The sequence below is a fragment of the Spinacia oleracea genome, chromosome 6 (genome assembly GCF_020520425.1).
Source record: "Spinacia oleracea cultivar Varoflay chromosome 6, BTI_SOV_V1, whole genome shotgun sequence".
NCBI classification, from domain to species: Eukaryota; Viridiplantae; Streptophyta; class Magnoliopsida; order Caryophyllales; family Amaranthaceae; genus Spinacia; species Spinacia oleracea.
Window position 1 is genome coordinate 92,611,789 of NC_079492.1, and position 24,484 is coordinate 92,636,272.

At 36.5% G+C, this 24,484-nt stretch overlaps 2 protein-coding genes across 8 annotated transcripts; one reads left to right on the plus strand and one right to left on the minus strand.

The window, feature by feature from the left end:
- The first annotated feature begins 198 nt into the window (after nt 1-198).
- On the plus strand, nt 199-4,976 carry LOC110804909 (LRR receptor-like serine/threonine-protein kinase RPK2). Of its 4 annotated transcripts, XM_022010500.2 has the most exons (4): nt 251-3,718; nt 3,881-4,155; nt 4,437-4,498; nt 4,729-4,976. In XM_022010500.2, the coding sequence occupies exon 1, from the start codon at nt 460-462 to the stop codon at nt 3,628-3,630; it is 3,171 nt and encodes a 1,056-aa protein (XP_021866192.1). In that variant the 5' UTR covers nt 251-459; the 3' UTR covers nt 3,631-3,718; nt 3,881-4,155; nt 4,437-4,498; nt 4,729-4,976. The 4 variants fall into 4 exon arrangements, with proteins under 4 accessions (XP_021866193.1, XP_021866194.1, XP_021866192.1 ...); XM_022010501.2 differs by lacking the exon at nt 4,437-4,498 and having other exon boundaries at nt 199-3,718; XM_056831256.1 differs by lacking the exon at nt 3,881-4,155.
- On the minus strand, nt 4,855-24,484 carry LOC110804910 (uncharacterized). Of its 4 annotated transcripts, none has more exons than XM_022010506.2 (15): nt 24,126-24,484; nt 21,743-21,837; nt 21,534-21,647; nt 19,535-19,639; nt 13,421-13,492; nt 13,073-13,185; nt 10,035-10,199; nt 9,345-9,413; nt 9,027-9,108; nt 8,865-8,936; nt 7,334-7,434; nt 7,041-7,158; nt 6,863-6,900; nt 6,628-6,738; nt 4,855-5,236 (listed from the first exon to the last, which is right to left on the minus strand). In XM_022010506.2, exons 1-14 carry the CDS (start codon nt 24,220-24,222, stop codon nt 6,672-6,674), a joined length of 1,308 nt encoding a protein of 435 aa, XP_021866198.1. In that variant the 5' UTR covers nt 24,223-24,484; the 3' UTR covers nt 4,855-5,236; nt 6,628-6,671. The 4 variants fall into 4 exon arrangements, with proteins under 4 accessions (XP_021866198.1, XP_021866195.1, XP_056687235.1 ...); XM_022010503.2 differs by having other exon boundaries at nt 6,841-6,900; nt 24,126-24,480; XM_056831257.1 differs by lacking the exon at nt 9,345-9,413 and having other exon boundaries at nt 6,841-6,900.

Below are 24,484 nucleotides of genomic sequence, written 5' to 3' on the forward strand. Positions count from 1 at the left end.
GGGATTCGCGGAAGGAAAAAGAGGGGAAATGAAATTGTGAAGGAGAGGAAAAAAAAATCTTTTAAAATGCATGTGAGATCGCGCGCGTGGACAAATGGGCCGTCTGACACGCGCGTGGCCGTCAGGCGGTCTGACACGCAACTTTTGAAGAAAAAAAAGGGTAGGAGACGGCATGAATGATGCGAGTTAGCTGAGTTTGTGGGTTTACCAGTGAGTCAGTCAGCTGAGCTCTCTTTACGACCTTTTTAACAACGCATCACACATTCTTACATAAGTACTCATTTTCTCTCTCCTCAATTCCATCTCCTCCGCCGCCGAATGCTGCTACTGTCCCCGGCGACACTCTCGCCGCCGGTACTTACACCAACTCCACCGCCCTACATTCTGAAACCCTAAACTCAATACCCTTATTTTGATATTTTCCCTCCCCTTAAACCTCAACATCAACCGCTGTTAACAATGCCGATTCAATCTGTACTCTTGCTTCTCTCCTCTCTTTTCTTCTTCTTCTTCTTCTTCTCCTCCACCAACGGCGCCGCTGACGACGCTGCTTCTCTTCTCGCTTTCAAATCCGCCGTCTCTCGCGACAGCTCTAACCTCCTTTCGAGCTGGTCTTCGTCGACTCACCATTGTAAATGGCGCGGAATCTCCTGTGATTCTGTGAGTGGTAGAGTTGTTTCTGTGAATCTCACATTTTCGAATGGAAATGGGTCACCTGTTCTCGCCGGAACCCTAGATTCTTCTGTCGGAAACTTGACGGAGCTTAGGGTTTTATCGCTTCCGAACAATGCATTCTCCGGCGAGATTCCTTCCAAAATCGGAGAGTTGCGGCATTTGGAGGTGGTTGAACTTCAGGGGAATAATTTCTCTGGGGGAATCCCTAATGAGATAAGCAATCTTTCTTCATTTTCGCTTCGTTTGCTTAACTTGTCGTTTAATTTTCTCACTGGGAAGGTTCCGGGCAGATTAATTGGTTCTGGGAGAATTAGGGTCGTTGATTTGTCTGATAATCAGCTTTCTGGTAAGATTAATGTAGGTCATGATTGTTTGTTCCTTGCGCATTTGAAGCTTTCGAATAATTTTCTGGTTGGTAATGTTCCTACTGAGATTGGGAAATGTTTGAAGTTGAGGACATTGTTGCTTGATGGGAATATCTTGGAAGGTAGTATACCTCGAGAGATTGGTCGACTTTCAGAACTTAGGGTGTTGGATGTTTCTAGAAATAGTCTTACAGATATGATTCCTAGGGAGCTTGCAAATTGCCGGAAGTTGGCTGTTCTCGTACTGACCAACTTGGTGGAGTATAGTGATGATAGATCATTGGATATTTTTAGGGGCGAGTATAATGCATTTGTGGGAGGGGTTCCTGAAGAGGTTTTTATGATTCCTGCTTTGCAGGTTTTCTGGGCACCTAGAGCAAATATTGGTGGTCGCTTGCCTAGGAATTGGACTAAGTTTTGCTCCCTGAGAGCTCTTAATTTGGGTCAGAACTATATAGATGATATTATACCTGAGGGTATTGCAATGTGTACAAATTTGACTTTTTTGGATTTAAGTTCAAATGGTCTTTCTGGGAACTTTCCTACGCAGCTTCAAGTTTCATGCATGGTGTATTTGAATGTTAGTTGGAACTCGCTTTCTGGCTCTCTTCTACCGTTGCTCAATCACAATTGTGGTAGAGGCTTAAACTTGAAGGAGAATGGTTTGTATTCTCTCGATGAAGAAGATGCTCGAAGTGTTTACTTCCATGTCTACATGTGGGATCCTCAATTGAATGGTCAACCTGATGTGAAGTCAGATGACAAGCTGGTGATAAAACATGATTTTGGGTGTAATAACTTCACTGGTTCGTTGCCTTTATTTTCTTTGTCAAATGGGTTGTTTGTTTCCAGTGGTAATGTATCATATGAACTTTTGTTGAATGGTAATGGCTTCAATGGATCTCTTCCTGGAAAGCTGTTATCTGGTTGTCAAAACCTTCATAGCGTTTCTGTGAATCTGACCGCCAACCATATATCTGGGGAGATATACCGGACACTGCTTCAAGATTGTTTGGAGCTAACAAGTTTTGAAGTTGCGCAGAATCAGATGCAAGGGTCAATTTCGTCAGGGATCAGCAACTTGCATATGCTCAGTCATCTTGATTTAAGAGAAAATCAGTTAACTGGGCCACTACCTAAGCAGTTGGGAGACTTGAAAACTCTGAAATCACTATTTCTTGGCGGGAACAACTTCACTGGGGGAATTCCTCTACATCTAGGTCAATTGACTTCCCTTGAGGACTTGGATCTCTCCAGAAATAATCTCAGAGGTCCAATTCCTAGTGCATTGGCAAATGCAACCAATATAAAAGTTCTTTTGTTGGATCACAATGTGCTTACTGGTGACGTACCTTGGTCATTCTCTTCCTTGTCCCATCTTGTGGAGTTGGATGTTTCATTCAACAATCTCACAGGTCATATTCCACACCTTCAAAATATAAGTGATTGTGAAAGATTCAGGGGGAATAGGTTTCTGCATTCATGTCCTGATCCATATTCTGTACCACCAGCTGGTCTGCCAGTTCCACTTGAAGTTGAGAATGTGCACCATCGAAGAAAAGTGAAATCCTTAATAATTGCAGCAGTCATTTCTGTGTCGGTTGTAGTTAGTGTTCTCCTGATGATAGTGCTTGGGCTTATTTTTGGTAAAAAGAAGTTGGGGAGACTCACTTGTCTTAGAAGAAAAGTAGTTGTGACTTTTGCTGCTACCCCTGTTGAATTGACTTATGATAATGTAGTCAGTGCAACAGGAAATTTCAGCATTCGAAATTTGATTGGTACTGGTGGCTTTGGGTCAACTTACAAGGCTGAACTAGTCCCAGGTTATCTTGTAGCTGTTAAAAGGTTGTCCATAGGTAGATTCCAAGGTATCCAACAGTTTGAGGCAGAGATTAAGACATTAGGTAGAGTTAGACATAAGAATCTGGTTACCCTAATTGGATATTATGTAGGAGATACTGAAATGTTTTTGATTTACAATTATCTTTCGGGGGGAAACCTCGAGACATTTATACATGATAGATCAGCAAAAAATGTCAAATGGCCAGAAATTTACAAGATAACAGATGATGTAGCTCATGCCCTTGCCTACCTTCACTATTCATGTGTTCCTCGAATAGTTCATAGGGATATCAAGCCTAGCAATATTCTGCTTGATGAGGAGCTGAATGCCTATCTGTCTGACTTTGGGTTAGCTCGGTTGCTTGAAGTTTCTCAAACCCATGCCACAACTGATGTGGCAGGCACATTTGGTTATGTGGCACCAGAGTATGCGATTACATGTAGGGTTTCAGACAAAGCTGATGTTTACAGTTTTGGTGTTGTGCTTTTAGAGTTGATGTCTGGGAAGAAGACTCTTGATCCATCATTTTCCGAGTACGGTAATGGGTTCAATATTGTTGGATGGGCCATGTTATTGATGGGCAAGGGGCGGTGTTCTGAGTTCTTTTACTCAGAATTGTGGGAATCAGGGCCTGAGGAGAACTTGTTGAAGATGTTGCAGCTTGCATTGTCATGCACTGTGGAATCACTTGCTATTAGGCCGTCAATGAAACAGGTTCTTGAGAAATTGAAACAACTGAGTTCCTGAAGGATGATGTGAGTGTTAAATAATAACTTCATAAGCATCTTGGAAAAAAGCTTGTGACAGATACGGTTATTAAGATAGCATATTCAAGGTATGACATCTTTTCATTTTTAATGGAATGTGTTCCTTATTTAATTTCCAGTAGCTACTCTGTTACTATATTTACTAGGATTCTAGGAGAAGAATAATCATCAATAAACCAATACAGTACTATACTGCAAGTTCCAACTCCTGATGTGTTTTCTCTTTTCAGCATTGAATTATAGACAAGTTCAGCGGAAGGCAAGGGGGGAATTTCATAGTTTTGCCTTAAGAAGTATTACAGCTCTCTAAAGTTGATCTCTATTTCTTCTAGCATGCTCAGATGAATTTGACAATTTTGGCCACGCTTATAGGATTTTCCGCCCATGCCTAGCCAGGTTGAGCGATCCCCAGCTTAAGCCTTTGCTTTCGTTGAACTATCCCCAAATTTTGAGATTTCACTGGGGGGTCATTCAGTGTACTATTTCACATCAAACGAGTAGGGAGGTGAGTTGATGTTTGATTTTCTCTCGTGCCTTTCTTCAGTTTGTTTCTGTTTATTTATATACTTGATGAGAGGAGTGGGTGGTCCTGATTAGTTAAATCTTAATGAAAAATGCAAGTTGAAATAACATCAAAATTCTGCGATAAGATTGAATGCTTTATACTGAATTTTGTTGGCTGCACAGTACTTTCATATAAAAGCAATGGTGTTTATTTGGGTACTATAATGTATCCATTATGCTAGTAATTTGATGATCAAATAGCTAAAATAGTCCAACTTTCAGTGGAGGAGAAATTGAAGGCAATGCGCTGTCAGCTTTGGTGAAAGTGAACAGGGAAACAACGGGTAATCCCCGTCTATTCCACTGATGCATTAAGTTGACATCTGCTTAAACTATTTTGATTTGGCAATAGATTACATAGATTACAGATTTCTCCCTCCCTGCCCTTGAAAACATTTTCCTTTTTGGGATACTTAAAACTTAACGTTTCCATTTCAAGTAAATGTTATCAAGTTTAATTTATATGTTTTTTCTCATGTAATATGTGAAGTAAAATGTCTTCTGCTGTCTGTAGGTGAAACTGATTCCAAGATTAGCAGCTGCATAGATAAAAGATGTCCAAGAGAAGCATTGGTAGTGACTGTTGCATGATTATGGCATAGCACATTCAAAAGACTTTCTGTCATATTATGCACTAGTCTTCTCAATGAAAATCTGCAGTTTCCAAAAAGTTCCCTATTTATGAATTATGACAATATGCATTGTACTAAGTAAAGGAAAACTCCTAAACTTGCTTACAGAAAAATGTTGGCATTTGAATTATGTCACTGTGTTGTTAGTTGTTACATACTTACGGAGTTAGTTTGTATGAATAGCATTTTACAGTAGCTGCAATCTAACCGATAAAATATCAAGATCGCAATGCATGCGTTTACTGCAAGAGGTGGCAAGCTATTTTTTTGATCCCCTTATCGCCTTCACTGATCACCTTGACATGCAATTGTAACAATTTCCTCTGTTGTAATGCGAATGAATTCATTAGCTTTTCCCACATCTACGGAGGAGTACTGTTCCATTTCATCCTGTGTTCATAATTAACATATAATTACTTCAGCAGTGTATCATGATATTTGTTAAGCACATATTCACTCCTCGTGACTTTCTTTTGTTTATTCATATATACTACCTCCATTCTTCAAATGAGTGGTTATATATTGTTCAACATTATAAGTGGATGAAAACTAATACAAAGTATTAAACTATTGTGAGTAGGTGGTAGTGAACTCCAATATTAAAAGTTTGTAAATATTGTAAGTTGTATATTGTGGTGGCCAAGTGAGGTATAAATGCAAAAACTTTTATGACATAAGTGAAATAGCGGAGTGTAAAAATCTTTCAGGAAATGAATTAGTACTTGCATTTTATTACTCAACATGAAATCAGTTAAATTATACTTTAATACGGAATATGATACATTGCAGGATCTCACATATCAAACATAGGCCTGGTTATCGGGCGGGGCGGGTCAGGGTCGGTGCGGGTCAAAAGAGGGTCGGGTATTGAAAGGGTCATTTTTAGAGGGTCGATAATGGGCGGGTCAAAAGCGGGTCGCGGGTCAATAGCGGGTCATTATTGGGCGGGTCAATAAACGAGCAATGAAAAATGAAAAACAAAAGAGCCATGTGCAAGTACAAGTAAATACGAAGCTATGCATGTAATTTTTTGTATCATTACTATTTTTATTTTCAAACTAATTGTAGTATAAGTTTGACCCTATAATGTCCCTGTCCAATAAAGGCCCTGTCCAATAAGAGCCCTGCCCAATAAAAGCCCTATTAACTTGACCCTAACCCTATATCCATTGGACTACCCTGTCCAATAACCAGGTCTAATCAAACATAGAAAATTAGGAGTTCATAAAACATACCAGTATCGATTAAGCGTGTCACATCACAGTTGCAAATTAAAAGTTCAAAAATTATTTGTGTACAAATAAAATTACGACTTTATTATACTAGGATTTTTCAGATGATTTGAAAAAGAAAAAAAATTAAAATTCAGAATTTTATTTGAATAATTTCTTTCATACTGTAACCTTTTTTTGGCACTTTTTTTTATAGTAGTTTATTCTTAATTACTCCGTATATTTTAGTACCAAATTATTATGAAGCAGTCTTATGTATAAGGCCAACTTCTTACACATAGTTGTACTTTCTAATCAATAGATACACTGATCAATAGTTATGTTATTAACTACAAAAAATCAAATAGTTAAATTTATATTCGTATAATTAAAAATATGGTGAAATCAACGGCCTTATGTGTGAGGCAGCTTTATAGGAGACATACCCATAAATTTGTTTTTCATTTTTTTTGAGGGGACTTACCCATATTTTAGTTAGTGCATTTGCACATATTTTTACTTTTAAGGCTACTTATAAATAAATCAAAAGGGAATTGCAGGGAATTTCACCTTATAAACAAGGCTCAGTTTCTCCAACTTGTGAATAGCATCATCTATATCAAAATTACATTTCTCGTTAAATTGGTCTGATAGCAGCTCCTCACATTTCTGGTCAAGGTCCTGTTTCAACATAAAGTCCTGTTAACCAACAAAGAGTCCATCTTGTACAAATTATTCTAAAAAAAAGGAGTATAAACGGTTAATAATGATAATGATTGTTACTTGGCGACTTAATTTCCCGTACTTGATCAACACGAAGAATGCAACAATGACCTCTTTAACCTGTAAAAACAGCAAGAACCTTCAAATTCTGGGAATACCAATTAGGAGCTGTGTTGAGGGTTGTGTATGTTCCAGATTTTACACTTGTACAAGAGAGATTATCGACCTCAGAAAGTTAACGGTAAAATGTAGCAACTTACTTCCTGTTGAATTACATCATCACATAGATGAAGTAGAGTTCCTCTCCCACTGTCCAGTTGTTTGTCATACATGGACTGCACGATTAAACTCTGATAGTCTTTCAAATTTGCCTGAAATCTGATAGAATCAAATAAGAAAATGAATATCGATTAAGGGTATAAGAGAATCCATACATTTTATTTTTTGTAAATTAGCTAGGTTACTTCTCTGAGAGTATAAAAAATTATAATGAAAAGAAAAGAGATTAAAAAAATGAATAATACATGAAGATTTAGAGGAAGAAACACTTAACGTGAAATATATCTTAGCACAATAAGCAACTACCGCAGAGCAGACAGTAGCCAACACTTTTATATTAGCTTTAGTCTGGCAGAGCTGAGTTATAACTGTCACCTGAAATAGTAGCACAATGAGTTTGGATGAGCAGTCTAGTAAGCTAACAGTCATCTTTTTGAAGGCACTTAATTAGATTAATCTACCAATGGGCAATAGTATCTTCTCAAATTACTGGTTAGACTTAAAAAGTATATTATTAACCATTAAATTCAAATGTGGCATATTATCTCTATTTTATCAGGGAACTCTTATGGTCATTTTAGTAAAGGACCTTTTGGTGTCCTCCTATCCTCAATCCGCCATTCACAATTTGAACTTATCTAATTGTATTAAATATATAATTAATGAAAAGTATAATGCAAATTTGCAACCTATACTATTTTCCTAAGGGAAACAATCTGATTGGAAAAAGTCAAAATAAGATTATTCGGTACAAGTTGCAAATAATACATGTAGTACTCACTTTTCAAGAGTTGTAGTACATACAAAGTACTAAAATGGATCAAATTATACACTAAAATTAAATGTAGTATTTTCTTTTCAATATTAGTAGCAAACAATATGAGTATTAATCATACACAAGAAGAAAAAAAACTACGCTTTACTCGACAAAAGATTAATTTTCAATACAAAGTACTAAAAAGCAGAAAATCATGATTTGTATAATTATATATTAAAGATGTAAGACCAACAAGAAAATATAAGTAATAAGGTTGATTAATAATGTTGGTAAAATAATGTGTCGTTCTAGAGTTCTATATTCGACGGAAAAGAAGATATGATACGAAAGATTGAAGGTCAAAACCAATATCTGGTTTTTCAAGGGAAAATCAATATCTAATTTGGTTTAATAGGTTATTACTTCGACCTACCTTGCACTACACATTTTAGGTTCCTTAGCTAATGAAATAAAAGTACTTCAACAGGTTTCAATCTACTATAACTAAATAATCTTCTGATTTTAATTAGCTCATATTGAGCTTAAAATAAAAAGGGAAATGATTTACGTTTATGTAGCCTAATAGATGTAATCGGCTCATGGAAAAAAAAAATCTCAACCTTCGGAACCAAAGTTTCTTCATGGGTGTTACCTACACCAATAACATATTTAAATCCAGAATATTCTTATACTCTTATACTGTAGTTTTGTGCGACAAATTGATTGGGTGGAAAAGTGCACGTGGTTAGGTAACATATTGTGAGCAAATAATAAAAGTGAAACACATTATATGTTTACTTTTTTACATTGGTACTACAATTTAGGTTTTTCATCATGTAAGGGCATGAGTATTACATTATTTCACTATTTACATGTTTGGTTCATGTAGAGATAGATAATGTCTAATTTTTTCTTCAGATAAACTTTGTGAACAATTTTTGTTGCCTATTGTTTGTGGTGATTAATTATAATAACACAATTTTAATTATATTATACTCCCACACGCATCGCGTGCATATGAAGCTAGTTTTAAAATAAAGGAAGGTACCAGTCCAATGGCAGCTGAAACAAGTAATTTAACCCAGTCGGATGGAGTTAATCCTGGACTCTTCTTTTCGGGCTACAAGAAAACGTGAAAATTGTCAAAAGGTATACAACATAATGTAATGATTTATGGTTCACAACAAGGAAAAGAAGTCCTTCAACATACAAGAACTATTTCCATATCAGCCATGGGGATGTGTTTGAAGTGCTTCACATAAATTGCTCTGCCATCTTTAGTAGAGTGCAATCTGCAGGGTTTCTACATGTAAGAAGTCAAAAGATATATTCTCTGCAAGTTATAATAAAACAGATTTTCAGTTTCTAAAAGGGGCTGTATTGCTTATGTTTTCAAATTTTACAAGCAGAGATTTGATATTATTAGCCACTCCAATATTCTACAGAAACAAGGCTAAAGATGATTCTCGAACAGATGATAATCAGTTAACAACCCCTGGTTAAAGTTATTGTGGGTGGGAGGAATTACCGGTATACAATAATAATCTTCTCAAAGGTTGGCTCTTGGATTGTTGTTTTACTGAAGAGGTTGCAAATACTGAGGAAAAGCAGAATGTCAAAAAACTGAAAACAGGCAGCAGAGATGCGAAAATACATACTATTACAATCAAGTTAGCTTTAAGCCGTGAGGCAAATGTAGATACTATTTATAAGACCAAATATCGCAACTACACCAACTGCTGCAACAACACCACAGTATGCAGCTTTGTCACTAACCAGGTAGATTAAAGAATCAAACAATAATCAATTTTATCAAAACATATAATTCACCATCTCAGCCATCCTACCAGCAGTTATCATTAATCTGACATTGACTTTGTGACATGTACTTGCTTTTTCAGACTTTAGTAACTCGAGTTACAATGCATATCAAGTTAGTAGCGAAAATATTTTGCCTAGTTTTTCAATGTTACTTATCTTCCATAAGCTAACCTGGAATCTGGTAAGCATGAAAACAGCAAGCGGGTTGAAATTTTGACATTTCTCAAGTAAAAATGTTAATATAGAAAGATAAACTCCCAACAACAATATACGATTCAAAAGGTATGGATTTTCACATGCTTTTATACTAGAGAACTTCAGTAGCTTTAGTGAAAAAAGAAAAGCACTATTCGCTAGTGCCTTATCAGCAAAATATAAATATGAGTCTCTTTCAAACCTGAGATCCATATTCTGAACACGAATCCTTTCAATTAATAAGCTGTGTTCATCACCATCATTATCATCGTACTCATCCTCTTCACACTCGGTGACTATACCTTCTAGAAGTTCTTGATTTCTCACATACCATAATCTTCCTTTTCTTGAGAAGATCTTTTTCAGACTGCGCCAGAAACGCCCAGAGACAATAAGGTGTTTGAAATGTGGATTGAATGTCAATAAGTAATACAACCAAACGGAAATCAAAGGAAAGAAATGGAAATTTGATGAAAATTTGGAAGAAAGAAGAACCATCATTGTAATATACTGTATGCAACTGATTCTATTTCTTATAAGTCAACCAAATTTATTTCTTCCTCTGTCCCTATTTACTTGACTCACTTTTCTTATAAAAACCTCCCTGTTTACTTGACACGCTTCTCTTTCTTTCCTTAAATGACATGGCTCACTATTTTTTTTAATTGGAGTTTGGACCCACTAACTATAATTAAAAAATACATCTATCAACATTCATTATCATTATTATTATCATTACCCCATCTATACCTATTATTTAAAAAGCAAAACCATAAATCTATAGATGACATGTGGCATCCTCTTTTTTCATACATCATTTTTTGACATGTGGCATCCCCTTTTTAATTCATCATTTTTTTTCCAATTGTTTCTTATATTTTACGACTCTAGCACCTTTTCCACTTCATATTCTTCATTCAACATCGATTTACCATTTTAATTCATATATCATTATTCAATCTTTTCCAATTCTCTCTTTCTTTAACACTTAATATTAATTTCATCATTTAATTTAATTTTATGAAGTATATTCTTTTAACCTTCAAATTTCTCACCTCTTTTAAATCATATTCTCCTACTCAAATACAAGCTAGCCCTCCAAAAAAATTGAATTCTAAAAGACAGTTTAACAACCACTAATTGCCTGTTCTTGGAACGGGCTTAAGAGCTAGTTGCCTCAAAGAGGCTCCCGCAAGAAGCGAGGTGAGGGGGGGTCGGGTGTACGCAACCTTACCCCTGCAATTGCAGAAAGGTTGTTTCCAATTGACCCAAAAGCGATAACGGGACGACAACCAGACGACCATCTTCTACTTCATGGAAAGGAAGCGAAGAGGTTTTAAGAGCCATTTTGGTTTAGTCCATTACATCCGACAGCCAAAAGAACAAATGAATCTTTGGCTCCATCGGAAGTGGACATACAAAAAATACATCTATCAACTATAATAATAAAATATAACTCACTACCAACTACTACATATCACACAATAAAATGAAGTCAATTAAGTTGGCTAAAACTCTGTGCCGGTCAAAGTGAGTCGAGTAGATAAGAACGGAAAGAAGTACCATATAATATAACATTCTGCTCGCTATTTTTTGTTTACATAAATCATTAGCAGAAAGTACAAGAACGGAGGACAAATTGTCCTCATTGACTCCCTCGTATTTAGAAGTAAGTGGGGGATATTCAACCAAATTGGGCTAATACGTTATCAGGGAAGGCAGCTCCTTTAATAGTTAATACCCTCTCACGTGGAGACCTCCGGAAATGTAAACCCCTAGAAATCTCATGATACAAAAAAACAAAAAGTTAAAAATCCAGGCATTGTGTAGCGAAGACTATTGGAATAATCGGGGAAATCTAACACGAAAGGCTTGCCCTCCTATCCAAACATCTTCCCAAAAATGAATGCCAGATGCATACCCTATCTTGAACCTCATCAAAATAATAAAGTGAACACTTGGTCAATAAATTTCCATGATTACCAAAGTGTAACTTCTGCAGAAAGAACCCTTTTTGTTTTTCATTCTTATGCAACTCCTCTAGATCCTTGTGCATCTCATCCATATGCTGATTACAACACAGTTCCAAAAGGGGACCCATGATCATGAGAAAAGCGCCACAACCATTTTCCCACAATTGTCATATTTTAAGCCACCACCTTCCTGAAACCTGAACCTCCTTCAGCTATCAGATAAAACACCAAATAAAAACATACAATATGATCTTTTCTCACATCACTAGACCCAAACCACAACGATTTCCTTACCATTTCATCAATCCTACTTGCAATGCACAACAGTATTTTGAATAAGGAGACAGATGGTAAAGAGGAATACTAGACAAACATCACTAAATAACTAATTAGAGACCACCTATCAATTTGGCACCCAACATTGCAGCACACACCAAGAACAAATGAATCACGATTAGCCCAACTAAACTACACTTAGGGTGTTAAGAGAGGTTGATCTTCAAGCCAGAAACAACCTCAAAGATATGTAATATATTAAGGACCCTTCTTAAATGTTCTGTGTTTGCTGCAAAAAAAGCATATTATCCACATACAACTAGATTTCTTATTAAGGAAGGTTCACTGTAATTAACAGCTGCGTAATCTGGGTGTATAGCTCGAAACTATGCTGAATATGTCAATTTTCCATTTTCATGAATTGAATTTTAGGAATATTAGTTTTACATCTTAGTTGCAATATATAATCTGTAAAACTTGTCAGTGAGTCAAATTCTGGCAACAAAAACAAGTTATTCGTCTGCTTTGGGCCAAGTCAAGTCTGATTACTCAAGTACTTAAACTGCATAAAATGCATTGGTAGAATAGTAAAAAAATTGTACCATGAGCCATACATGATAGTTTTGTAACTTTCAAAAAGTCAAATACGCAAATCCATACATAAATAAATCCACATGCTTAGAACCCTTTACAGCAAACTTTATGATGCCTTTCAAAGTTCAACAAGCTAAATTTTTTTGTTTACATTAACAGTTTAAAAGTTCAAGTGTAGCAGTTTGTACATGGTATTAGAACCAACACAATGTTAATCTCAAATAAGAGTATCAAGCAGAAGTGAATCGTGACTGACATTCAATTCGAAATTTTCGATAAAATAATTCATAGAAAAAGTTCAACAGTAACCTCCCTGTTAGAATTTAGACTCTTAAGTTCGAGTGAGGAAGAAAAACAAAATCAACAACTATGCATTTTATTTATTTACTTCACTTACCCAGTCAATCTTAAGAATCCTTGCACAGTACGTGAAATAAGTGCATCAACTTTCCATTGAATAAAGTAACCAGTCATTTGATCCAATCCACAACCGCGACGGAAAATCATGTACTGCATTAAATCAATTAACTAGATGAAAGAAATATACCAAGTAAACCTCACCGGCATTTTAAAAGGAAGCACTGTGTATTACATTTTCTTCATATTTCTTCAATGTTATATCCATCCATTTCAACATAATATGCCACATTTAACCATTTTGTTTTAACAGAATGGACAGTAAGATCCTAATAGTTAGATCCTAATAGTTATATATCAAGGAGGAGAAATAATTTGTGATATGTACCTGGTCAGCAAAGTAAGGAAGGTGATCTTGGGGGTGCTTGGAAAAATAACTCCTCAAAAGTGTTGAGTCGAGCTACAAAATGAACAAATATAACGGTTCACTAGTTAGGGGAAAAAACACCAGTATTAGACAAAACAAATTGGAAAAATGAATAGCAGAAGAAGACAACAGACAACAACAGATCATACTTGCCAAAAAGGGAAGTGAACCCTTTTAACTCCAGTTCTCCTAGTGTTCAATCAAATAGTTTTGCTAGTGTACTACATTGGACTCCCTCAATTTACATACAATCCATTTAAGAATTTTCTTTATTGTAGAAACCTATGACATGTTAGACAATTACATATTTTTGGTATGCTACTCCCTCTGTTACATATTGTTCTTCACTATTGCATTTTGTATGGTCTTTAATGCACTTCTTTGACCATTAGCATTTCTTAATCTCTTATTACGTATTAATAAAAATTATAATATTTGATTTCTAGGAAATGTACATTGAAAGAAATCTAACAAATATCCCCCAACATAACATAACATAACATTATTATTTTTATTTTTTTGTCAAGCAAGTAATAAATTTTATTGATCACCCAAACATTTTACAACCATGCTTCAAAGTTACCCTAGAAAGGAAACAAAAAGCAAACCACAGAGGCTAAGAACACCTAGCCTAAAAAGACCAAAGCCCTACAGGCTAAAGAACCAATTTCTATCTCTATTACAAGCTTTTTTGTTGAGCAGATTGCAACCCTACTCTTGACTTCAAGTTGAACTGTTTGAACAGGATACTTGATACTTGGAACCTTCATGTTCCAAACAGCAGAGTTTCTAGCTTTCCATATATTGTAAACCAAGCTGGCAACAGCAGTGTACCATTATGTACACTGAAATTTGCTCCTGTCATATCTCTAAATCCACTTCAGAAGAAAGAAGATGGAGGTCCTATTGTGCTGAAAACCTAGCCTGTTGCACTAAAGGGGCACTCAAATAAAATATGAGCCGTTGTCTCAGTAGCAGATCCACATACTAGACATAGGTCATAGTGCCAATACTTAACTTAAACAATTTATCTTTTGTTTTCACTCTGTCTAACATTGCAAGCAACAAGATGAACCTATGTTCGGGCACAGAAAGTCTGTTCCAAACATAGTTTTGCCATTGAACTTTGATCCCTTGTATGCAAAGCTGGTTGCAAGTCTCTTTGATAGAGTACTTAGTTGACCTTAGCCACTGGTAGGAGCTAAGTTGTGCAGTGCAGCTGTTCTTAACACTACAAATAACCTTCACTACCCAGCTACCAGCAGCAGGTGCAGTGAACTGATCCCACACTTTTTCCTTCACATACACAGTGTGAATCCATTTAACCCAGAGATTGTCCTGTTTTTGTGCAATGGCCCACACCTATTTCCCAACTGCAGCTTGATTCCAAAGGAGAATATTCCTGAAACCTAGACCTCCTTGAGACTTTGGTTGACACAACTTTTCCCCTCAAGGAGAATATTCCTGAAACCTAGACCTCCTTGAGACTTTGGTTGACACAACTTTTCCCATGAAACTGGACCAGGTATGCTATCTTCACAGTTCCCAAACCAAAGGTAGGACCTACAGATAGAGTTGATTCTTTTGAGCACTGCTTTGGGAAACAAGAACATCCGAGCCCAATAAACATGATACTCATTAGGACTCATTAGGACAGAGTTAACTAATTGAGCTCTTCCTGCAAAAGAGAGATTCCTAGAGCTCTAGAGCTTGATTCTAGAAGTCATCTTGTCAATGAGAGCATACAGTCCCTGGCTTTCATTTTTCATGGACTGGGCACCAAGGTAATTAAAGGGAAGAGAACCCATGTCAGAGACAGCAATATACACTCTTGGGCATGATGATCAGGGATCCCACCACACCGCAATAGAGAGAGGATTTATGAGGGTTAACCATAAGACCAGTACTATCAGAGAAAACCTGAAATCCCGCCAGCATTAGTTGCATAGTCTTTTTGTCACCTTTGCAGAACATAAGCAAATCATCAGCAAAACAAAGGTGGATGAGCTTCATACTTCTGCATCTGGAATGAATTTGAAGCTAGGGCTGTAGCTTTCATAGCTCTAGAAAAGTACTCCATGCATAGGGTGAAGAGAAGAGGGGATAGAGGGTCCCCTTGTCTTAAACCCCTTCTTGGATGAATCAACTCCGTGGGTGAGCATCATGGATTAAAAACTCGGTCGAGTTGTACCGGATTTGGAGGATGCCGATACGAGTTTTGCCGATTTATCACGGCGTTTTACAAAACAACGGTATCTCGTCTGATTTGACCTTCTTGTCAAAAATCGCCCGAGATATACCGATACGACTGCAAATTGACCGATTTAAAGGAGGAGAAATAGAGAATTCATAGTAGAGAAGAAGTAGAAGAGTGAAGCTTGCCGCCATGGATGTTTGAGGAGGAGTAAATCAGAAGGGGGGAAGGAGGAATGAGTAAATCAGAAGGGGGAAGGAGGAGCTAGGCGGCGAGGGCTTTAGGGTTTTTTAGGATTCTTATGGGAGTGGGGGGAAGCCAGGTAGGTGGGGACTGGACACTCGACAGTTGACAACTTCCATTTTACTGGAGTAATAAATAAATTACGTGCGTGGGGTGAGGGTTGGGGTAGGTGGTAACTAGGGATTGACTACTCTTTTATTAATAATAATAATAATAATAATAATAACAGCTGTATGCCTGTATACAAGGATTTTTTTCACTTTTATCTCCACGTGCTTTAATTTTTTTATTTTTAATTCCCTAACTAATCTACACTTTTTAAACAGGTTTTTTTAATTATTTTTTTCTTTTTAATCCCTCAATTATCTACTTTATTTTTAATTAATTTTTATTTTCCTCACTAAGTCATCCCGTGCGACCACCGCGACCATCGAAACCGTACCTTTACCGCATCACCGAAACTATTCTGCGACCGCGACCGATACCGCATTTTTACACCATCGTGAGCATTGATCAAAATCGTCAAAACCGAGTATTGACTGATGGTCAAGCAAGTCATGATCAGTTGAGTGAAGTGGGGTGGGAACTCAAGGTCCGTCATTACCTCGGCAATGAAGTCCAACTCAACTGTATCATAAGCTAGCTAACAAGAGCTTTACCCTCTTGATATCAGCGAAGCTGAAGTAACCTTGGCTCCCTGTCCATAATAGCCTTCTTCACAGGAGTTCTAGTGTCTTTTTTGCTACAAAATAGGTTCATGTAGAAGTCTAGAAAGGCTATCTGAAATTCTGAACCTCCTTAGGAGAGTTCACCCATTCCCCATCTGTTGTTTGGATATAATGGATTGTGTTGTACTTCCTTCTTTGTTTGATGCTCTAATAAAAAGCTTTGCTATTCTCATCTCCTTTCTCTAACCAATGTAACTTAGCAGTCTGATGGAGAAAGGAAAGAAGATTGTCTTGAGCTACCTTATAAGCTGCAGTCAAAGTCTTCTTCTCCTCGGTGGAAAGAGTAGCATTGGTGGGGTCAGCATGCAGCCTGTCTTGAACATCAGCCAATTATTTTTGTAACTGAAGTTTAACAACCTCCACATTACTGTACCGCATCACTATGTCCAGTGTTGTTCAAAACTCTCAAGTCTTGTTTGATCCATTTCAGTTTTTGGTTGATTCTGAACATAAAGAATCCATAAACATACTTTTGCCAATGTTTCTCCACAATTGGCAAAAACTCATTAGATGAAGTCCACGTATTGTAGAATATGTATGGGTTTTTCTGCTAGCTAGAGGGATAAGTACTTAAGATTATAGGCACCTTCAAGCAAGTACAAAGCTTCAACATTATTGAACATGTCATCCCACAAAACATTAGAGAGAACTCTATCAATTCTGGAAAACACCCTATCAGTTCCATCTTGTTTATTATTCCATCTTGTTTATTATTCCAGGTATAGAGTCTACCCATGGTTTTAACCTCAGTAAGTTGACAAACAGCTATGCAATTCCTCATTGGTTGTATATCTGAGAGCCTAACTGGAGAATCAATTCTATCCACAATTTCCATTATAGCATTAAAGTCAACCATTATCACCCAGGTTGTGGAGATCAAGCTAGCAAGAGTGCATGAAGTTGACCATAGAGACTCCCTTTCAGAAGCAGAGTTGAAGCCATAGATGAAGGAACAATAGAATCCCACACTAGGGCACCTAGGAGTAACAAACCCATGGAGAATCTGGCTATCTCATATGGATAATGTCCATGTGAAATATATCAGGATCCCAGGCAAGAACAATTCTACCTTCTTGTGAAGCTTAGATTAGTAGTAAAACACCAATTTGGGCAGACATTGAGATACAGGTCTCCCCCATCTTGGGTGACTTTACCCTTGTTTCAAGGAGGCAACACAGTTTAATGGTATTAGCTTGTTTATCATTCCTGTTGAGCCCCCTTACATTCCAGCACAAAATTCTATCCATTAGGATTCTATCCATTAGGTCCAGGGGATGCCATCCCCCTACCTAATGATTGAACACTCCCAACCTGTTAAGTTGTAACTAAATATTCATCCACACCACTATCCAATTCAGTATCAGAGTCAGAGCTTGGAAAGTGTTGGAGGTAACCACAAGTTTCAGTTGTTGCCGTATAGACTTACTGAATTTAGTAGCCTGCACAAATCCATTGGATGTAGCACAGATACCTTGGCTTGTGCAGATTGTACAGGAGCCACTCTTTTTTGAATTGGTTTTGGTACCCACATTCTTCTAGTACGGCTAGCAGGTTTCTTAGCACACTTAGTCTTATCATGTCCTATCCTTTTACAGATAGAGCATGACACAGAAAGCCAATCATAGTTGACTTTTTGGTCAACTTTGGTACCCTTTTCATTTATGAAATGAATCACAACAGGAAATTCTTGGTCAATACTGACCTCAATCAAAATCCTTGCATACATCAGTTTATCCCTATTCTTTGTAGCCTGATCAACCTTGATCAAGGACCCCAATTGACCAACTTTCTTGCCTAGGCTCTTCTCCACCCAATATTTAACATCTAGCCCCTGCAACTGGATCCATATGGGCAGCTTCTTGACAAGGTCTTCACTGAATCAGCAAACCAGAGCTTCACTATCAGAGGTTTGGAGTAAAAAAACGAAAAACCTCCCTGTAAAACCTTACCACAATTCTCCATTGTAGTAAAGCATACCATATAGATGCCTCTCCCAACTTGTGAGATCTTATCTACCCCAAATTCGTCTCACATAACCTTCCATGATATTCTGGGGAGGGTTTGCACCCAGAACGTAACAAACTCAGCTGACTCCCAATATGCAATCTCCTCTTTAATATAAAAATCAATTGTCACCAATGGGGTCAAAACAGGGGGGCAACATTAGTATTATCCCTATTCATGATTTCATTAACAAGAGTCTCATTAGAAGTACGGGCATTCAAAGAATCAATCAAAGCAACATCATTCGCGCCAATTTTTGAATTCGATTGAAAGTGGGTACGGGCGTCTTTACCACTGTGTAGGCCATTTAACCACTTAACTAGGCGTTAAATTCACCTCTAACCTGCGATTGTTGTTGTAGGTGTCGCAGACTTGCAGTTGGTGTCAAAATCTCATTCAAATTAAACGATTGATCATTTGGGTTCTCATCTCATTGCACAGAAATATCATCGCATACCACCATTGCAGGGTCTTTGCTGAGGTTCAAGGGAGGTTTAGTCTTTGCCGACACCTTAGGGACTGCTTGCGGAGTCTTAGTCTTAGTCTTGTTTCCACCACTAGAGTTCTTCTTAGTCTGCTTACGCGTGTTTTTCATGGCGACAAAGGAGGAAAGGGAGGTTTCCTCTTCGAACCGCGTTTTTTTTTTAAAAAAAAAAAGTGATATTAGGTACCTAATCTTTTGAAAAGTAGCAAATGTAATCTTAACATTATTTCTAATGCACAAGCCATTAATTATGGTCAAACTTTTTAAACTTTAACCACATGTATAGTAATAGTGAAGAACAATATGGAATGGAGGAAGTATCTTACTTGACATGGAAGATTTTATTAATGATGTAAGGGGTAGGTGCATAAGCTATTATAAAGCACTTATGAAAATTGATGATAGCAAGGACTGTGACAAACCTTATCTTCATCAACTTTGATTTGAAGATTTAGACAATAACTCCCAGATGCAGCAACTTCAAACTCTTGATCCGTTACTATCTTGAAATTACTTTTATTCATCATCTTAAAAGACAAAAATGGAAAATGGATGTTGTCAGGAAAGAATTATAATCTTAGTTTTCTCTCACTATAAGATGGAATAATAAGATGAAAAGGCTTGAGAATAACTACATATGTAATTTGTACCATCACTTTCACATATTAAAAAAGAAGATTTGTCAATTATTACCTAGGTTGTTAAGGAGTTAATCAATTACTACCTAGGTGGTTAAAAGTTGTCAATTACTACCAACATTTCTAACAATTGATGTCAATTGCTACCTTAATCATATTTTGCCCAGTTAGTCCAATAATGACATCATAGTTAACCTTTAGTTATAATTTAATGATTTTAATTAATAAAAATGAAAATCTAAAAAACAAAAAGTCCCAAAATCAAATCCCTAATAACTTTTAACAAACTAGGTATTAATTGGCAAATTTTCGATCAAAAAATGATCATGGTAAAACAAAATTTTAAAAATAAACTATCCTTCAACTTCAGAGAAATAAACAAACAAACAAATAATTGCTTTATGTGATAATCTATATCGATACTTATATCAAAATACAAACCGCTAGGGGCACATTTCTTCTTCAATAAATACATGTAAACCTTTAAGTTACCAAGTGTTAGAAACTTTATATCTTCTTTTAATAAATTATTGGTAATCTCACTCCCCATCGCTATTCTCTTCTTTGTCATTGTTAAACAAGCCAATGACCCAGTTTACATTTAAATAACTACATTTTTATGGATTTTGATGCAAAAAGGACCTAAAAAGACTTGGATAGTCTAATTTGAATCACAGTTGAGTCACCAAAGTCACACCGAGAAGTTAAGAATTGTATTTAGTCGGTTAAGCTATGGCTCAAGAAAAATAATTCAATGCACTAGGTGTTAATCAAGTAAAAACCTCCTTATAATTTTGGAATGTTTTCCGTCGAACTCCAATGTATTTAGGTAAATGCAAATGCATCCTGAAACGTAATTTTTCAAACATATTAATATAGTCATTTGCCAAAATGACATTGAAAACGATAGTTGTTGTCAAATTATCCAAAATAAGGTAACATGATGTTACAAATCATATTCAGGACCATATAGGAAAAAAAAATTAAATTTAAGGTTTGACCAATTAGCAGGCTTAAACAATTAAAATTGAAGCCCCCATAGATAAACCCCGAAAACGGAAAACCATAAGAACGTTACAAAAGTGTACGTAGTACTGCACAAAACTCTCTATGCCCCTGCATTATTTGACATGAAAAATAACAATTTTGGATGGAGGGATAAAAGGGGGGGAGGGGGATGACAAGTATGGGGTAGGAAAGAAAACATAAGATAAAGTGTGGGGTAAAAGAGAAAACATAGTAAGATAAAGTGTGGAGTTAGAATTAATAATGCAATTTTGAGGCTAATTTCTTTAGAGGCAAACTAGTGATAACAAACAAAGATTAACAGTGAGTTTTGCTAAAACATTTGTGGACCGAAGGGAAGAGGAGGGGAGGGAAGACGTGTGCTTCCATTTTCCTTCCAAAACTTTTCAATATTGAAAGGATTTGGTTTATTAAAAAGGAAAAATCGGGGTTGCATTGAATTATTTGCAATAATCCTATTCTTCTAGAAATTAGAATTCTTCCGTTTTTTACGGATGGAATTTCAATAAATCAAATCGATCCATCCATTACCCCTTCTCTTCCCCTATTTCATTCCCAAAAAAAGGAAGAAGATCCATTACTTTCCCTCTCCATCCATTTCCTCCAAAAACACTAGAATGATGCACAATACGTAGAAACTCCATTCTTCGGTTTCATTTCCCGTTTCAGTTTACATGCTACATAGACTCACTATCACAAACTAAGTGCATGTATTTAGTTCAGCAAAGGAACTGAGTTGAAACAAGTAAGGTAATACCTGAAATAGAAGAACGAGAAACTTCTGCTCAAGTTCATCAATTTCATCTTCAGAAAGATTGCGCTCTTTCAATTTATGAGCTCCAGCAACAGGTTCGAAAAGGTTGAATAATTGCTACCAATCAAAACAGATCATCCAACTTTCAACCAAAATTTACATAAAAAAGCATTATCTACAACTTAATTGCACAGGTTAAGCCATAACATTACCATCATCTCTTCAAATTTTACAAGATACCAAGCTCGAATCGTGTACTCAACTCTTTTACAAAATCTAGAAAATTCCTCCCTCTCTGACATACTTTCTGCAAAAATTATGAGCAAAATTACAAATAATCCTCTAATCAATTTTGAAAATAGGAAATTTAATACTCCCTCCTTTTTTTTAAAATGCACGACTTGTCTTTTTTAACCGTTTCTTAAATATATTACTTTCACATTTGGTAAATTTCTATCATATTTTATTATTTATCTCTCTTCCATTACTCTGTTCAAAATATTCATTGTTTCATTAAATTTGGTAACTAAATGACTAGATTATAACTACAAAGATTTCCAAATATTTCCACACATTTACTCAGTAGTTTTCTCTCCCAATTAACAAATACGAAGTATATACACTTTTAATTAGGTTTCCACCAAACACAATGTTCATTTTCCAAACTCAAATTATATTTTCTCTTTTCTTCATCCTATCCACTTTCCAACCACCTATACAGTCATTTTAGACCCCTACACAATCATCATTCCGCAAGAGCACAACAGGTGTTTGTGAAAATAGTACTGAGAGCTGAGAAGATACAGGTGGAGAGCGAAAATTTACTACCCATCCTCACCATTTAATGGTATCCATCCGCCATTGATGAGGAGAAAAGGATAAGAGAAATTAGATTTAATGTCTTTCTTGCGAAGACCAAATTAAGGTTCTAAATGTCAAGTGCCTTGTTGGACACAGGTCACCCAATCCAAACTAATACAAAGTACAGTTTTTTCATGAAATACCCCAAGGTTTGACTTTATTCATCAAACACCCTCGTAGTTTCAGGTATTCACCATATACCCCGAGGTTTTACTTTCTTGCATGACATGACCCTGCCGTTAAATGACCGTTAGAAACATTCATTTTTTCACCATATGACCCTCTAGTATCTAAAACTTTCACCATATACCCCTGTTAAGCAACGACTAGTTTTTCAAACAAACTAGTCATTGGCCAATATTCCAAGTATCCTCTCCTCTGTATAAAGATGGTAACGTAAACTAGTTTTTAAAAAGTTTCTTCTCACACATCTCTTTCTATGCTTCCCACACATTAACCAGTTTGGTAATCAAGAGTCGGAAAGTAATGAGGAGGTCATGGACTTTGCGTGCACGCGTCTCAAAGTTGCCCCCGAAAAGACACAGTTGAACTCACAGCTTTGATGATTTTTCTTGGAACATTTTGCCTAATATTTTGTTTACAGGTTGATGTGAATGGTAGTAATGCTGCCCGGATTTATAAGTTCTTGAAGTCAACCAAAGGTGGACTTTTTGGAGATGGGCATAAGTGGAACTTCACCAAGTTTCTCGTTGATAAAGATGGTAACGTTGTTGATCGTTATGCACCTACTAGGCTACTACTTCACCAAAGGGCATCGAGCTAAAGGCTAATTTTGATTACTTTGATACTAAGAACACAACGAGTGGTTTTTCAGAGTGTTGGTGTTAACCATTTAGTCTTTTTCCTTTCGCGGAAAGATATGAAGATCGAAACTGCACGGCATCAAAAAATAAGGGTTAGGCTTAGACCTTATTTGTAAGAAGGGTGTAATGTGTAGGAAGTGTGGAAAGAGATGTGTGGGAAATACTGTTGCTGCTTTTTTATATAGAGGAGAGAATGCTTAGAATATTGGCCAAAAAAACAAAACTAGTCATTGCTTAACAGGAATATATGGTGAAAGTTTTAGATATCAGAGGGGCATATAGTGAAAAAATGAAAGTTTCTAATGGCCACTTAACGGCAGGGTCATATCATGCAAGAAAATAAAACCTCGGGGTATATGGTGAAAACCTGAAACTACGAGGGTATTTGGAGAATAAAGTCAAACCTCGGGGTATTCATGAAAAAACAGTACAAAGTATTAGTATCAATAACACAAGTACTCCGTAACTTTTATTGGTATTAATTAATAGCGTACATCTACACCAATAACACACTAATACAGTACCAATACGAGTCACTTGCCACCTTGCATCTATTTTAAACACAGGCCACTTTTGACATAGACATAATACAAAATAGTCAATAGTTGGAGGATACTATTAAGAACTTTCCAAAGAAAATTACAACATCTTAACCTCGGGTTAATTAATTTCAAAGGAAAGCCGGAAATTAGCCCCGTGACATGAGTCTAATGTGCAAATTAAGTCTAACCCCACCACTTAAGTGTAACATGCAAAGTATGCAACTCATGTAACAACTAACAAGTAACTATCCGAATGATTTTCCGGCCAAATTCCACTGGAAACACAAAGTCAACTTAAGAATGAAAGAAATTGCAAATCAAAAGTAGAAGTAGAAGTAGAAAAAAAAAAAGTGAAGAGACAACATTACCAAAGAGTTGGGTTAAACCATGAATCAACCTGGGCTTGGAAATGGGAATTACTGATTCACGGTCTAATCGGATGAATTCCTTCTTCTTCTTGCCCATTTCTTCAAATCCCAACTTCCCAATTGAATAACTGGTACAGTTGATTTGGGCAATTATCAAAACCCACAACTACAAGCACAATAATAAGGTCGGAAAAGACGTGCTGAGAGATTGAGTGATTGGGTTTGGGGAATTGGGAGACAAAGTCACAAAGATAAGGTGAAAACAAACGGATGAAACCCATTTTGGCATTTTCCGGCACTTGAGGTCTCCAAGACTCCAACAAATGAGGAAATGTGCACATGGAACTACATTAATGTTC

Coding starts and splice junctions, on each gene's coding strand:
- LOC110804909 (XM_022010501.2), top strand. CDS start 460: ATGCCGATTCAATCTGTACTCTTGCTTCTCTCCTCTCTTTTCTTCTTC.
- LOC110804910 (XM_022010503.2), bottom strand. CDS start 24,222: ATGGGCAAGAAGAAGAAGGAATTCATCCGATTAGACCGTGAATCAGTA. Junction 13,186..13,420: donor TTCCTTACTTTGCTGACCAG/GTACATATCACA, acceptor GATTTAATGCAG/TACATGATTTTCCGTCGCGG. Junction 8,937..9,026: donor CTGATATGGAAATAGTTCTT/GTATGTTGAAGG, acceptor GTTTTCTTGTAG/CCCGAAAAGAAGAGTCCAGG.